General features: G+C 48.4%; 1 protein-coding gene across 24 annotated transcripts in view; it reads left to right on the plus strand.

Moving 5' to 3' along the window:
* Positions 1-16,881, plus strand: part of LOC139276239 (adhesion G-protein coupled receptor G2-like) — a 281,046-nt gene that overhangs the window by 101,790 nt on the left and 162,375 nt on the right. For 16 of the 24 annotated variants that reach the window (XM_070893921.1, XM_070893925.1, XM_070893932.1 and 13 more), the window contains one exon: positions 11,644-11,691. The exons of the other annotated variants lie outside the window; for them this stretch is intronic. In XM_070893921.1, coding sequence (XP_070750022.1) covers positions 11,644-11,691 — 48 coding nt within the window. The remainder of the gene's footprint in view (positions 1-11,643; positions 11,692-16,881) is intronic. 24 annotated transcript variants of the gene reach the window in all.

The following is a 16,881-nucleotide window of genomic DNA, read 5'->3' on the forward strand; positions in this document are numbered from 1 at the left end:
TAAAGTGATGGCTGTTCGGCATGGGAAGGCTTCAACCCATTTGGAGAACACATCCACCAGGACTAGGCAGTACTTATAGCCTCCCTGGGCGGTGGGTAGGGGCCCAATGTAGTCGATCTGAATCAACTGCCATGGTCCCTCTACCCTCCTGATGTGTCCCATAGACACATTCCTTTTCTGGGGGTCAGGGTTGTTAGCAGCACACACTAGGCAGTCGGCGCAGAACTCGCAGATGTCCTCCCTGAGTCTCGGCCACCACCCTGCCTGTTCCACCCGTTGCCAGGTGGTCTCAGGTCCGGGGTGTCCTGCTCCTGGACCCTCATGGGCCAGTTGGAGAAATTCCCTCCTATGTTGCTGTGGCACTGCCCATTGCTCCCCCCAGAACAGCATGCCTTCTTTAATGGTCATGGCTGCTGCGCCATATGGTCCTTCTAGCTTTTCTCCCTTGGTTAGTGCGTTTAAAACAGTTCTTAGGACTGGATCCTGAGTTTGAACTGTTTTCAGGTCCGTGGCTAATACTACCTACCCCTTCCCTGCCTGCCATTCCTACCCTGCCCCTAACTGCTGCTATGGGGTCTAGGGCGTATGGATCCCAAAACTTCCCTGTGCGAGCACCCTCCTTAGCCAGCACGTCTGCCTGCTGGTTTCCCTGACCTCGAGGTTCAGTGGTCGAGTAGGCTTTCATCTTGTGAATGTAAATTTCCCTTTTCTCCCCTACTGCCGTCATGATCTTTTCCAGCAGGGGCTTGATTGCCAAAGGTCTCCCGTCGGCTGAGGTATACCCTCGACAGGACCAGATGGCCAGGTACTCCGTACACCAGTTGCAGGTAAACATACTGTCCGAGCAAATCGTGTACGGGGTAGGGAATTTCTTGGGGTGTGTGACCACATATACCACCCCGGACAGTTCGGTATGCTGGGCGCTCATGGTGCTGGGAAGTTTAATAGCCAAGGCAATGTTCGCCTCTGGGTCATAGACTCCACACCCTGTGAGTCGTTCACCAGCAGTTACTGTGTTCGAACCATCCACATAGATTTTGCGGCCCGTGGGGTGTATCCCGGCCCGAAAACCTACGTTGACTTCCCAAACCCCTTCTACAGAGCACAGGTGGGCTGTCCCCGGGTAGATCATGTTAGCTGCGAGCCTTGGCTCGCAGAGGCCTTTTACCCTTAGGTCCATCTGGGAGCGGAGTAGGGTCCAGCGAGCGATGCGAGCACTGCTCACTGTCCATCCTTAATCCTCCCATCCAGGAGTATCTGGGTAGGCATATGGTGGGTGAGGAGTGTGATAGGGGACCCTCCTGTGAAGGTTAAAGATCTCTTCACAGCCCAGTGAGTGGCCAGTAAGTGCGTCTCACAGTTGAAGTACCCCTTTTCCACATCGGTGAGTAACCTGGAGGAGTAAACCACCGGTCTCAGCTGGCCGTGCCGTTCGTGCAACAGCACTGCGCTCAGACTGTCATCACTGGTTGCCACCTCCAGGAAAAACTCTCTCCCCTGATCAATCGCTCCTAGGGCCGGTGCAGTCTGCAGCCTTTCCTTGAGTTGTTTAAATGCTGCCTCGCAACCCTCGTCCCAATCCCAGTCCACTCCCTTGTGTAGGAGCCAGAGCAGAGGGGCTGCTGTGGCAGCATAATCCTCAATGAAGTCTCTGCAGTACCCTGTTAGCCCCAGAAAAGATCTCACTCCCGTTACTGTGTTGGGGGCTGGTAATTCCTGTACTGCCTCCCTTCTGGCCTTGTCAATGGCTCTTTCCCCAGCGCGCACCGTCAGTCCCAGGAACTTTACTTCCTTTTGGCCGATCTGCACCTTTTTAGGGTTAACTTTAAAACCTTCCTCCCTAAGTAGCTCCAGCAGCTCGGCCAGCAGTGGGCCATGCTCCTCACCCTCATCGGTGAATAGGAGCAGATCATCCACAGACTGGACTAGCTGCCGGGGTCTGCTAAAACCCTTCAAGCAGTTAGCCATGCATTGATGAAAAATGCTGGGGCTGTTGTGAAAACCCTGGGGCAGGCAGTTCCAAGTGTACTGTTGGCCTTTAAATGTAAAAGCAAACTTGTACTAGTCCTCCCTTCACAAGGAAATGGACCAAGACCTGTTGGAAATATCCAGCACCCTGAAGATGGTTGCGGATGCTGGGATACTTCCAATGAGCTCGGCGACAGCTGCGACCGTGGGTACACAGGCGAGGATGTTACGGTTGAGTACCCGGTCGTCCACCGTGGCTCTCCAGGAATTGTCTGGTTTCTTAACCGGCCGCAGTGGGGAGTTCACATGGGTAGCTATCGGTCTCAATACCCCCTGTTTAACCAAAGAACTCCTAACCGTTTCCATGTCTGCCTCTGCTTCCCTGGGGAAATTGTACTGCTTTTGTGGTCGGGTCATGGGGTCCCCACTCACACGGACCTCGACCCCGTTTATTCTCCCACAATCATGTTTGTGAGTGGCAAATGCGGCGAGGTGTGCTCGCACAACAGCCTGGTACTCCACTGGTGTGTTACTGACCAGTAGTTCAAGGTCGTAACCCTCCTTTGGCTTCATTGTACACAGGGTTCCCATTCCCTGTTTCTCTGGGATGACTGCTACCTCACTTTCTTTACCGGTACATGCTGCCCCCCACAGACAATGGTTTCTTAAATCCACTAGAATCCGGTGACCTATAATAAAGTCGGCCCCCAGGATTCCTTTTCCCTCCTGCTTTCACTTCATCAGGACACACGTCCACTTAGTGTGCAGTGTTCCTAATTGAATGGACAGCGGAATGGAGAATGAGCCAGCCTGTTCATTTCCCGTGAATCCCACTAGGCTGTATGGGGTCCTGTTTGATAGAGGTGAGGCTGTGGGGTCATCTGCATAGACTATGGTGCATGATGCTTCAGTGTCCAGCAAATAAGTCCTCTTTACTCTCTCCAGCTCCATCTCGACATACAGTCGCTTGCAGGCATCGTACACTAAGGGACACAGGTAGACAGGCTGCGCTGGTTTTAGTCATAAATCTGGGTGAGATGGGCAGATGGTATCACTGTACCGGTGGCCGTGGCTACCTTCCCCGGACCCATTAGTGCGGTTCGGAGTGCAGCCACCACGGTCTCAAATGTTTGGGGAGAGATCGACGGCTCGGTCTTTTGGGCTGGGACTGTGGGATTCTTTCCTACCCTGTCCTTCCAGGGATTCCTACAGTCCTTCCTCCAATGCCCATTCTTCCTGCACCCAAAGCAATTACGCTTGGTTTCGGAAGGGTTACCTCCTTCCTGGTGCCACTCTTTCTTTCCCTGACTGGGTTTTAACACATGTACCTTTCCCTTGGGTGGCTGCTCTTCCCCCCTGCAGTTCCGATATGTCATGGTCAGTTGCCTGATCACTGTTTCCTCAGTGGTTTGGGGGTCCCTCGGGTCAAACCTAAGCTCTGCTCTGGCTTTGATCTGGGGCAGACTGTTCGCCACTATGCTCCGGAGCCATTGTGCCCGTTTGCCCGGTGTAAGGTTTGCCCGGTCGAGAGCCATACTGCAGGCTCGCTGATACACAGGCCACAGCCTGTCAGCGAAAGCCTGAGAGGTTTCTCCCACGAGCTGCACTGTCCTCTCCACTCGGGAGAAGGGACTTCCCTCATTTAGACCCATGGCCTCCAGAACTTCATCCCGGACATCATCATAAGTACCCCTGCCCTTTCTGCACTCCGCCGAAAGGGACTGGTACAGCTTGCTATCCAGGGAGAAAACAATCAGTTTTACCTGCTCTGAGTCATCACATCTGCTAATCTCGGCTGCATGTTCCACTTCCATGAAGTGGACGGAGGGATCTCCCGTATGTGTAAGCTTACTCAGGTGGCTTACCATAGCCCTCAACTGTTGGGGTAGTGTGGGGAACCACAAATTGGCTCTCAAGAACCTCTGGTGCTCCACCCACAGGCTCGCTGAACTTTTGCTGCCAGACTGGACACATTGGTCCCGGCTCCGACCTTTTCAGTTCTGGCTTACCCTTCTCTCCCTGCTGCCAAACCGAGTTAAACCCCGACGCCACAGGTGGTGATGGTCCATACTCCCTGTCTGCCTGAGCAATTGTCCCTCCCTCCTGCTGCCCAACCGGGTTATTCCCCGGCGCCACAGAGGAGTGACTGAACAGTTCTCTCCTGCCCTTCCAGATCTGCCCGGGTTGTACCCGGACTTATGAGGCACACCATGCCTCTTGCCCTGGACAGAGCGCGGTTTAAACTTTCAATTTGCTGCTGGCAGGGGCCGTGATCTCCCAACTCAAACCCCTTAGTGCTGGTTACTCTGTAGGCTGCCTGGATGTCTTTGACTCTCTCCTCCTGCTCTTTAATTTGTCTATTAAGGCGCACGTTCTCTTCTTGCAATATCAATTCATTCTTCTTAGCCTCGGTGACCTGACACTGCATATAATCCAACCTATTCCTGAACTTCTTCCCTGTGTAAAGCCTTTCCTCATTGTGCTCATGTAACTCTCTCATTAACCTTTCCCCTATGATTGTTTGTGCACTAGACTGTTCCTCTGCCTCTCTCAGTTCAGCCTTTAGTTTCTCCACTGTCGAATCGAAGATTTGGACCTGTTTATGCAAACTTACTGGCCAAATTGCCTTTTCCACTGCCTTTTTGTGAGTTTTACCCTCTGTCCACTGGGCTGCAGCATCCCCTGGACGCTCAGCGCGCAACAGATCGCGTACCCACTTCTTTGTTACATTCACTCTTTTGACCACATAGGAGGCAATCCTCTCTTCCATTTTACTTCTTTTCTCACAACCAAAGTCTGTCTCCTCACATCCCTTTTGCACAGTCCCTTCGTAGTCGTCATTATGTAGTGGGTGATGTTTTGGTCAGGTTTCTCTGATTCCTTGGCGTTTTCGAGGCACCCCACACCCTGGATTCTAGACTGTGGACTGATTTGGGGATTGTGAGAAACTGAGACAGAGTCCGTTGGGTAGAATGCAAAACTGGTTTTATTCTATTCAAACAGGGTAGAAGGGCACGTTTTTAATAATCACAGTAATCAGGTAGAAATAGGAAGAAATGGCAAATTAAATGTTCTATATTTGGGAAGAACACATAACACATATAACAGATTAAAAGAACACAGTCCTCCCACCTCCCAAAATACTTATCCACGAAACCTGGAAGGGGAAAAGACACACAAGAACCTCAAAAGGTAGGAACAGTAAGAACAACCCAACCTCCCAGACCCACTATCTAGCTAGGTTAGAACTCTGGGGTTTCAGGGACCATGCTCACCAATTCCCTTTTGACAGTTCCAACTCCGGGGTTCGCCTTAGTTGTACTGGGCCTGTTCCAAACTCTGGGGTTCACCTTAGTTGTCCGGGTTCTATAGTCTGTACCTATAGTCCGGACTTCAACCTGTGTCACTTCTTCAGTTGGGCTGAGTCCGCTGATGCGGTAAGGTGCGTATTGGACCTGTGGGGTGAGTATTCGCTTTTCCTTGGTCGGGGTAGTCTTAAAAAGTTCCGTTAGGTAATGTTTTACCCCTTGGTCGCGTAGGACCAGCTTGTAGAGTGAAAAAATCTTAGGTCGTTCTTCGGTTTTGTCAGGTTGGTTCTGGTTGACTGTTTGATTGGTCGTGATGGTCCGAAACTTTCCAATAGTCATTTGAAAACCTGTTTGCTGTCGTGGTATTGCCCTTCTGGGTTTTAGAGATTCCTTTCGCTAATATTTCAGGGTCCCACTTTTCGAGGCTGGTGTTAAACTTATGCCACGAGACTGCTACCTTAATAGTGTCTCTAGAAGCACCCCTAACTGCCAGAACAGGCCTTCAATTATACTAAAACAGGCTTCCTTATCTTCGCGCCAAATCACTTCTTGGGCTTTGTTTAAACTGTTCTGTCCATTGATTTTCAAATGTCTCCTTTGTCAGTATTTTTGGTGGGCTAGTCAGTAGTAACTCGATTAGGATGTGATAATATGCTGTCACTGGTTTTGCATTGTTTTAGGATTGTCCAGTTTCCTGGCCATCTAGTTGGGCCCATGATTTCCATAGTGGTTGATTGGGTAATTGGCTTCTTGCATATTTTGGATGAGTTCTGTAGTTTAGATAATGGCTGGTAATTTGATTATCTCTGAGGGGGTGAATTGTTGCTGCATAGCTCCCCCAGACAATCTGGGATCCTTAATACATGAATTTGCTTCACAGAGGTTAGCCCCACCTCCTGTATTCGCTAACTCTTTTTCGCAGCCAAAATGTTGCCGAATCTTAAAAATGATATGCTCCTTCCCATAAATGTTATGGGGATCTCAGGCTTCTGTAATTTAGGTCCATTTTGAATTCTCTTTTCAAAAAGTCCAAACACTGGTGGGGGGGTTCCATGAGGTTGTCCCCCTTTTACCTTTTTCCTTTTAAAACTTAGATCTCCACTTGAAAAATCCAAAGCTCATTTTTAACAGTCCAAGAAGAGCTTTTCTTTAATTTTCAGAGAGAGGGACTCATGGGAATTTTTGGGAACCCTTCAGCGCTAAAGTATGGTGGAGAGGTGCTGTTGGCACAGATACATGACCTGATCTCTCTCATCTGGAGGGAGGAGAGCATGCCGGGAGATCTCAGAGATGCAATGATCGTGACCATCTTTAAAAAGGGGGACAAGTCCGACTGCGGCAACTACAGGGGAATCTCGCTGTTATCAGCCACTGGGAAAGTTGTCGCTAGAGTTCTCCTCAACCATCTTCTCCCTGTGGCCGAGGAACTTCTGAACTTCTCCCAGAATCACAGTATGGATTTCGTCCCCTACGGGGCACAAAGGACATTATCTTTGCAGTGCGACAGCTGCAGGAAAAATGCAGGGAGCAGCACCAGCCCTTATACATGGTCTTTTTCGATCTTACAAAGGCCTTTGACACTGTCAACCGCAAGGGTCTATCCTCCTCTGTTTCGGGATGCCCTCAAACGTTTGCTGCACAGAAGGGCAGGAAAAAGAATGGGAGAGCTATAATGATAGGGGACTCTATTGTAAGGGGAATAGATAGGAGTTTCTGCGGCCGCAACCGAAACTCCAGGATGGTATGTTGCCTCCCTGGTGCAAGGGTCAAGGATATCTGGGAGCGGCTGCAGAGCATTCTGGAGAAGGAGGGTGAACAGCCATTTGTCGTGGTACATGTAGGTACCAACGATATAGGTAAGAAACGGGAAGAGGTCCTACAAGCTGAATTTAGGGAGCTAGGAGTTAAATTAAAAAGTAGGACCTCAAAGGTAGTAATCTCTCGATTGCTACCAGTGCCACGTGCTAATCAGAGTAGAGGGAGCAGGATAGTTAGACTAAATACGTGGCTTGAGCAGTGGTGCAAGAGGGAGGGATTCAAATTCCTGGGACATTGGAACCAGTTCTGGGGGAAGTGGGACCTGTACAAAAGGGACAGTCTGCACTTGGGCAGGACTGGAACTGATGTCCTGGGGGTAACATTTGCTAATGCAGTTCAGGAGTGTTTAAACTAATATGGCAGGGGGATGGGTACCTATGCAGCGAGACAGGGTGAAGTAATATGGAGTCAGAAACAGATGGTGGAAAGGTAAAAAGCAATAGTGGAAGGCCGAGTAAATAAAGGCAAGAAACAAAAAGGGCCACACTACATCATAATTCTAAAAGGATAAAGGGTGTTAAAAAAACAAGCCTGAAGGCTTTGTGTCTTAATGCAAGGAGTATCCGTAATAAGGTGGATGAATTAACTGCACAAATAGATGTTAACAGATATGATGTGATTGGGATTACAGAGACGTGGCTCCAGGATGATCAGGGCTAGGAACTCAACATCCAAGGGTATTCAACATTCACGAAGGATAGAATAAAAGGAAAAGGAGGTGGGGTAGCATTGCTAGTTAAAGAGGAGATTAATGCAATCGTTAGGAAGGACATTAGCTTGGATGATGTGGAATCTATATGGTTAGAGCTGCAGAACACCAAAGGGCAAAAAACGTTAGTGGGAGTTGTGTACAGACCTCCAAACAGTAGTAGTGATGTTGGGGAGGGCATCAAACATGAAATTAGGGGTGCATGCAATAAAGGTGCAGCAGTTATCATGGGTGACTTTAATATGCATATAGATTGGGCTAACCAAACTGGAAGCAATACGGTGGAGGAGGATTTCCTGGAGTGCATAAGGGATGATTTTCTAGACCAATATGTCGAGGGATCAACTAGGGGGGAGGCCATCTTAGACTGGGTGTTGTGTAATGAGAGAGGATTAATTAGCAATCTCGTTGTGCGAGGCCCCTTGGGGAAGAGTGACCATAATATGCTGGAATTCTACATTCGGATGGAGAATGAAACAGTTAATTCAGAGACCATGGTCCAGAACTTAAAGAAGGGTAACTTTGAAGGTATGAAGCGTGAATTGGCTAGGATAGATTGGCGAATGATACTTAAGGGGTTGACAGTGGATGGGCAATGGCAGACATTTAGAGACCGTATGGATGAACGACAACAATTGTACATCACGGTCTGACGTATAAATAAAAAAGGGAAGGTGGCTCAACCGTGGCTATCAAGGGAAATCAGGGATAGTATTAAAGCCACTAAGTGGCATACAAATTGGCCAGAAATAGCAGCGAACCCAGGGACTGGGAGAAATTTAGAACTCAGCAGAGGAGGACAAAGGGTTTGATTAGGGCAGGGAAAATAGAGTACGAGAGGAAGCAGGGAACATTAAGACGGACTGCAAAAGCTTCTATAGATATGTAAAGAGACAAAGGTTAGTAAAGAAAAATGTAGGTCCCCTGCAGTCAGAATCAAGGGAAGTCATAATGGGGAACAAAGTTTTGGCAGAGCAATTGAACAAGTACTTTGGTTCAGTATTCACTAAGGAGGACACAAACAACCTTTTCGATATCAAAGGGGTCAGAGGGTCAAGTAAGAAGGAGGAACTAAGGGAAATCCTTATTAGTCGGGAAATTGTGTTGGGGAAATTGATGGAATTGAAGGCTGATAAATCCCCAAGGCCTGATGGACTGCATCCCAGAGTACTTAAGGAGGTGGCCTTGGAAATAGCAGATGCATTGACAGTCATTTTCCAACATTCCATAGATTCTGGATCAGTTCCTATGGAGTGGAGGGTAGCCAATGTAACCCCACTTTTTAAAAAAGGAGGGAGAGAGAAAACAGGGAATTATAGACCGGTCAGCCTGACATCGGTAGTAGGTAAAATGATGGAATCAATTATTAAGGATGTCATAGCAACGCATTTGGAAAGAGGTGACATGATAGGTCCAAGTCAGCATGGATTTGTGAAAGGGAAATGATGCTTGACAAATCTTCTGAAATTTTTTGAGGATGTTTCCAGTAGAGTGGACAAGGGAGAACCAGTTGATGTGGTGTAATTGGACTTTCAGAAGGCTTTCGACAATGTCCCAGACAAGAGATTAAATGTGCAAAGTTAAAGCACATGGGATTGGGGGAAGTGTGCTGACGTGGATTGAGAACTGGTTGGCAGACAGGAAGCAAAGAGTAGCAGTAAATGAGTACTTTTCAGAATGGCAGGCAGTGACTAGTGGGGTACCGCAAGGTTCTGTGCTGGGGCCCCAGCTGTTTACATTGTACATTAATGATTTAGACGAGGGTATTAAATGTAGGATCTCCAAATTTGCGGATGACATTAAGTTGGGTGGCAGTGTGAGCTGCGAGGAGGATGCTATGAAGCTGCAGAGTGACTTGGATAGGTTAGGTGAATGGGCAAATGCATGGCAGATGAAGTATAATGTGGATAAAAGTGAGGTTATCCACTTTGGTGGTAAAAACAGAGAGGCAGACTATTATCTGAATGGTGACAGATTAGGAAAAGGGGAGGTGCAATGAGACCTGGGTGTCATGGTACATCAGTCATTGAAGGTTGGCATGCAGGTGCAGCAGGCGGTTAAGAAAGCAAATGGCATGTTGGCCTTCATAGCAAGGGGATTTGAGTACAGGGGCAGGGAGGTGTTGCTACAGTTGTACAGGGCCTTGTTGAGGCCACACCTGGAGTATTGTGTACAGTTTTGGTCTCCTAACCTGAGGAAGGACATTCTTGCTATTGAGGGAGTGCAGCGAAGGTTCACCAGACTGATTCCCGGGATGGCGGGACTGACATATCAAGAAAGACTGGATCAACTGGGCTTGTATTCACTGGAGTTCAGAAGAATGAGAGGTGATCTCATAGAAACGTTTAAAATTCTGATGGCTTTAGACAGGTTCGATGCAGGAAGAATGTTCCCAATGTTGGGGAAGTCCAGAACCAGGGGTCACAGTCTAAGGATAAGGGGTAAGCCATTTAGGACCGAGGCAGGTCTGAGAAAGTTACTCTGGGCCTGGGCACCTGTGTACTGGATATGGCCTCTGACAATTAGCCCCCTTCATTTGGTATCTTCTGAAAGACACTGGTTCTTGAAGCTCCCGAGATTTCTGAGGCCCCGATCCTGGCCTTTGGACACCACCTTCGGATCCCGGCCATCCACCCTCCCCCTGCGATCTCTGACCCCTCCCCTCCCACACGATCCTATCCTTCCAACCACTCCTTGAACACTGACCTCTCCCCAATCCCGACCTTTCGATCCCCTCTCCAATTTCGGCCTCCCGATACCCTCCTCCAAACCCGGCCTTCTGATCGCTGCTCCGATCCCAGCTTTCTGACCAGCACTCCGATCCCGACCTGCCTATCCCCTCCAATCCCGGGTCTTCCAGCCCTTCCCTGATCTCTGACCTCCCCCCAATCCCGGCCATCCGATCCCCCCTCCGATCCCAGCCTTCCGACCAGTGCACCAATCCCGACCTTTCTATCCCCCCTCCGATCCTGGCCTTCCGACCCCTCCCTGATCTCTGACCTCTCTCCAATACCGACCCTTCCAACCTCCCCCTCTGATCCCAGCCTTCCGACCAGCGCTCTAATCCCGACCTTCCTATCCCCCCTCCAATTCAGGCCTTCTGATCCCCCCCCCCCCCCGCCTCCTGATCCCGGCCTTCCGACTCCCCCCCACCTCCCCGCTGCCCCATGATCCTGGCCTTCCAAGCTCCCTCTCCCCCGATCCCAACCTCCGATCCCCCCTCCCTGCTCACTGCTCTCTGGCTGCTGCCTGGTGCCTCTCAGTTTGGCTGGCTATGGGAGGGAAACAGAAAAGAAGTGTTAATCAGCTCGTGCCGTTAAATTCGGCAAGGCCTGGGGGAAAGCCGCTCTCCCAGGTTTCCCAACCCCAATCAGCCTCCCCACTCCCTAACTGCCTCCAAGTTACAATCCTGCCCAAAGTCTTACTTAACTATCAATCGCTCCTTGATGACCTCGACTGGCTCTTGCTCCTGAGCACATTGACTTTAAAAGTGTTTGACCTTGCCTACAGTTCCCCCTATGGTCTTGCTTCTCCTCCCTCTGGAATTTTCTCCAACCTTTTGTCCCTGCTCACACTCTTTACTCTTCCAATTCTGCTCTACTGCATATCCTCCCCTTCCTCAGCTCCACCTTCAATGATAAAACCTTTAACCTTCATTTCGCTCCTACTCCTGCTCAGGTCTAACACCCCCACTTGTGGAACACCTGAGGATGTTTTGTACCTTGAAGGCGCTCTGTAAATTTATTTTCCATCACTTGTCACCTATTGGAAGCTCTGCCCATTCTCTAACAACTATATTTTTCTTATCGTGCTTACCATTTGCTTATATCCTTTTTACAGATATCCCCAATCTCACTACTGCAACATCTTCTCCATTAAGCACCACAGGTATTGAAAATATGTTTTTTGAGGATGTGAGATGGAAAAATTACTCTGTACCAATGTGTATTGACATTGTAAATGTATTCAAAATGAACATGTTTTGCAATTCATAATGACCAGAGAAATCCCCACCTCAACTCCCCCCCCAGTTGAGAGAGGATGCTAGATTGGATCATTCCTTGCCTCCTTTTGGAGGACTGCTCATTCCCTAACAACTATATTTTTTCTGATTATGCTTTTCATTTGCATTTTATATCTAAATGTTTAAAACATTTCAATGGCCACAATCAATAATCTCACTTCTCTTGCTCTCACCAAGCTCCTCCTCAGCTTGTTATTGTATCCGAGAAGCCACATACCTGATGCCATGTGGAGTTGTTGGGTTGTAATAGAAGAATGGCAACACCTGGCAAATTATATCCACTTACAATCTGTTAGAGATCTGGAAACTGATTATGAATTCTGACCTTTATATTCTAAGAGAATCTGATAACCATGATGACGTTCTGATGGATTAATTTGTTTTATTTTCAAAGCAATTTTCATTGAAAACCTTTCTCAGGAGCATGAGTGAAGCCACTTCTGACTCACGGCCTGACCCCATATACCACAGGCCTATCAGCTTGCCCCAGAACACTTAACATACTCATGTTTGATGTTTTATTGGAATTAATTGATGCTTCTGTGATTTAAGCTTATTAAAAACATCTGACCCGATGGCTTTTTGCCCTTATCTCATTGCTACAACGTCTCCATTATCATCATCATCATCAGAGGCAGTCTCTCGAAATCGAGGAAAACTTACTTCCACTCTAAGTGAGTTCTCAGATGACTGAACAGTCCACTACGGAAATTACAGTCTCTGTCACAGGTGGGACAGACAGTCATTGGAAGAAAGGGTGGGTGGGGAGTCTGGTTTGCCACACACTCCTTCCGCTGCCTGCGCTTGTTTTCTGCATGCTCTCGGCGACAAGACTCGAGGTGCCCAGCGCCCTCCCGGATGCTCTTCCTCCACTTAGGGCGGTCTTTGGCCAGGGACTCCCAAGTGTCGGTGGGGATGTTGCACTTTATCAAGGAGGATTTGAGGGTGTCCTTGAAGCATTTCCTCTGCCCACCTGGAGCTCGCTTGCCATGTAGGAGTTCCGAGTAGATTGCTTGCTTTGGGAGTTTTGCGTCGGGCATGCGAACAATGTGGCCTGCCCAATGGAGCTGGTCGAATGTGGTCAGTGCTTCGATGTTGGGGATGTTGGTCTGATCGAGGACACTAACATTGGTGCGTCTGTCCTCCCAGGGGATTTGCAGGATCTTGCGGAGACATTGTTGGCAGTATTTCTCCAGTGATTTGAGATGTCTACTATATTTGGTCCACGTCTCTGAGCCATACAGGAAGGCGGGTATCACTACAGCCCTGGAGACCATAAGCTTGGTACCAGATTTGAGGACCTGATCTTCGAACATTCTCTTCCTCAGGCAGCCGAAGGCTGTGCTGGCGCACTGAATCTCGTCGTCGATGTCTGCCCTTGCTGATAATAGGCTGCCGAGGTATGGAATATGGTCCACGTTGTACAAGGCCGTGCCATGGATCTTGATGACTGGGCGGCAGTGCTGTGTGGCAGGGTCAGGTTGGTAGAGGATCTTTTTCTTACGGATGTTTAGTGTAAGGCTCATGCTTTCATATGCCTCAGTGAAGATGTTGACGATGGTTTGGAGTTCAGCCTCTGATAGTGCGCAGGCGCAAGCGTCGTCCGTGTACTGTAGTTCGATGACAGAGGATGGGACAGTTTTAGATCTAGCTTGGAGGTGACGAAGGTTGAACAGGTTCCCATTGGTTCTAAAGTTTCGGTCCACTCCAGCGGGGAGCTGGTTAAACGTGAGGTGGAGCATTGCAGTGAGGAAGATCGAGAAGAGTGTTGGCGCAATGACGCAGCCCTGCTTGACCCTGGTGTGGAGGTGGATTGGGTCTGTGGTGGATCCGTTGGTCAGGATCACGGCTTGCATGTCATCCTGGAGCAGGTGGAGGATGGTGACAAACTTTTGGGGGCAGCCGAAACGGAGGAGGACGCTCCATAGTCCCTCGTGGTTAACAGTGTCAAAGACCTTTGTAAGATTAAAGAAGGCCATGTACAAGGGTTGGTGTTGCTCCCTGCATTTCTCTTGCAGTTGTCGCGCTGTCAAGATCATGTCCGTTGTACCCCGTAGTGGACGGAATCCGCCCTGTGACTCCGGGAGGAGCTCCTCAGCCACAGGGAGAAGACAGTTGATGAGATTTCTAGCGATGAGTTTCCCAGTGGCCGACAACAGGGAGATTCCTCTGTAGTTGCCGCAGTCGGACTTGTTTCCTTTTTTAAAGATAGTCACGATTACTGCATCTCTGAGATCTCCTGGCATGCTCTCCTCCTTCCAGATGAGAGAGATGAGGTCATGCATTCATGCCAATAGTGCCTCTCCACCATACTTTAGTGCCTCAGTGGGGATTCCATCCGCTCCCGATGCCTTGTTGTTCTTGAGCTGACGGCCACAGACCACTGGAGCAGCATGATTGGCAGAGAGCGGGCTAGGGAAAACCAACTGCAATAGTACCTGCTCCTGACAAAATGCCTAGAACATGACCTTGTCATCACCAACACCTTGTTCCGCCAGAGGGACAAGTACAAGGCATCGTGGCAACACACTCGCTCCAAGCATTGGCACCTGCTTGACTATGTCATCATTCGAACCAGGGATCGCAAGGACATGTGCATTGCCCGCGCCATGACAGGAGCTGATGTCTGCTGGACGGACCACTGCCTAATCCGTTCTGTCATCAACATCAATATAGCCCCAAAGCGATGACAGCAACAGAAGCAGTGCCGTCGAAAATCAATGCAGGGCACTCAACGATCCAGCTAAGAGAGCCCTATACAGCCAGCACCTCACTGCTAACCTTGGGACCCTTGATGACCCCGAGACGCAGAGTGCCCACAGCGCTTGATCTGCCCTCCAGGCCACCATAACCAGTGCCTGCAAAGAGACGCTCGGTCACTCAACGAGGAAACATCAGGACTGCTTTGATGAGAATGACCAGGAGATTCAAGAGCTAATAAATTGCAACACAGGGCATTTCGGAACCTAAAACAAGAACCCAACTCGGGAGCAGCAAACCAGCTTTACAGATGGCTTAAGACCAAAGTCCAACAAAAAACCCGCGACCTAAAGAATAGATGGTGGGTGCAGAAAGCACACCAGATTCAATAGCTGGCTGACATCCATGATGTGCAAGGATTCTTCACCACAGTCAAGTCCACCTACGGCCCAAGCACCCGAGGCCCCACCCCACCGTTGGTCAAGAACAGGGAGACACTCATCAAGGACACGGAGGCATTTAGGATCCGCTGGAAGGAGCACATCGAAGATCTCCCTAATCTCTATCTTTGACACGAGTGTCCTCGACTCCATCCCACAGCGTGCTACATGCCACCATCTCAGCAAAACCCTAGCCCTGCACGAGTTAGAAAAGGCCATCTGTCTCCATTAAACACCCCAGGCACTGACAGTACTGTCTTTGAGGATGTGAGGTGGAATAATTTCTCTGGTTGCTATGTATATTGAAATTGTAAATGTATTCAGAAAGTACATGTTTGCAATTTCACCATTCATAGTGACCAGAGAAATCACTACCTCAACCACCACTCCTCACCCCCCCAAACCCAGCAGATGAGATCGAGCCGCAGGACAATGTCTGTGATGATGGATTGGGTCATTGTACAGTGCATATGTTGATAGCACGGTTAGTTAAATGGGAAGCTCAGGCACTTCAATGAACATCTCTTTCAGGGTGTTATTGCTGTTTCTAGCTGCAGAGATGTGTCAGTGGCAACACCCTAGGGTTACTCTTGTAGTCCTAACTTCGATTTATCTGAGCATAGACCTGCTCCTCCATTTTATCCATGGGTAGGCCTCTTTGGATGGCAACAATGCGCAGCATGCGATAAGCAATTATGAGCTTTGATGATCAATGAGGAGGCTGCACTACAAAATGCTTTGATTTGTCTGGGCATCTAAATGCTGCTTCACACTGCCAATATTAAGGTGTAACTACACGGGCATTGTTATATTTACACTATGCTTCATACTGTAGATGATGCAGAAGTCTCATTAGCCAGGGCAGCCTTGGTCTCTGAAGAGCCATCTATCCAGTTTGTCTTGTCTATAAAGAAGTGTGGCACTAATTGTAGTCTTGGGGTGAAAGCACATCCAACAGAGTGTACAGTTTGTACATGATGAAAGAAACACAGACTCGCTAACCATTGCTCTGAGCATTACCATTTAAAAATCATGTTCAATGTTTGATTCTGTTTATATGGTTTTACAAGTAAATTTGTGCTGAATCAAAATATGATTTGCTTCAATGCATACTAATTGATAAATTCTGCCCTTCCCACCCCTGCTTAATGTGATGCATCCCTTTACTATCTGAAATGAAGGATTGGGGCAGAGACAGCATCAATGTGGTAGCTAGGAACTCATGAATATATCTTATCTTAGGATCAGCACAGAGCTCAGAAAAACATTAAATCCACATTTCCTGAACAATAAAATAAAAATGACCCAATAGAGTCTCTGCCAGCTTCATTGGTCAGTTTTGAGCAAGCCCACACAGAGTACATCTCACTTCTTGATTTATTGATTCATTTTTTTCAAAGGGACAGACTAATTTGAATCAACTTGGCCAATACTGGATGAAAGTAAAGATCTATGTGAAACAGATCTCCTTCGGCATGTTGGAATCCTGTATGAGGTGTGGGTGCTCAATCCGCCAAAACATCATTTGCAACATTTAGGTGTAACTGATTTTTGATTATGTTAAATGTGATAGATTCGCTAATCACAATTGATTTATATCTTCTATAAGTTTTACAGGCACCATAGTTTTCACTGCTACAGGTCCACCATCAAACAATGTTCAATCTCTTACAGCCAAGCTTGGTGTCAGCTAATGATTATATATTTTAACCTTGATGTTGCTGTGAACCATGGGCCTGGGATATTAGCCCCATAATACAATTAGGGGTAATTTGTAACTTCAGTGCAGGCGGCGAGCTTGCAGTCGTGTTATACACCTCAGCTGATTTTCTTATCCATTGGATTCAGCCGGGTTCTGTAAAAGGCCACTTCGCCAGATTATTCCCTGGGTGGTGGAAACAGAAATTTAACATA

This window comes from Pristiophorus japonicus, chromosome 11, assembly GCF_044704955.1.
Source record: "Pristiophorus japonicus isolate sPriJap1 chromosome 11, sPriJap1.hap1, whole genome shotgun sequence".
NCBI classification, from domain to species: domain Eukaryota; kingdom Metazoa; phylum Chordata; class Chondrichthyes; family Pristiophoridae; genus Pristiophorus; species Pristiophorus japonicus.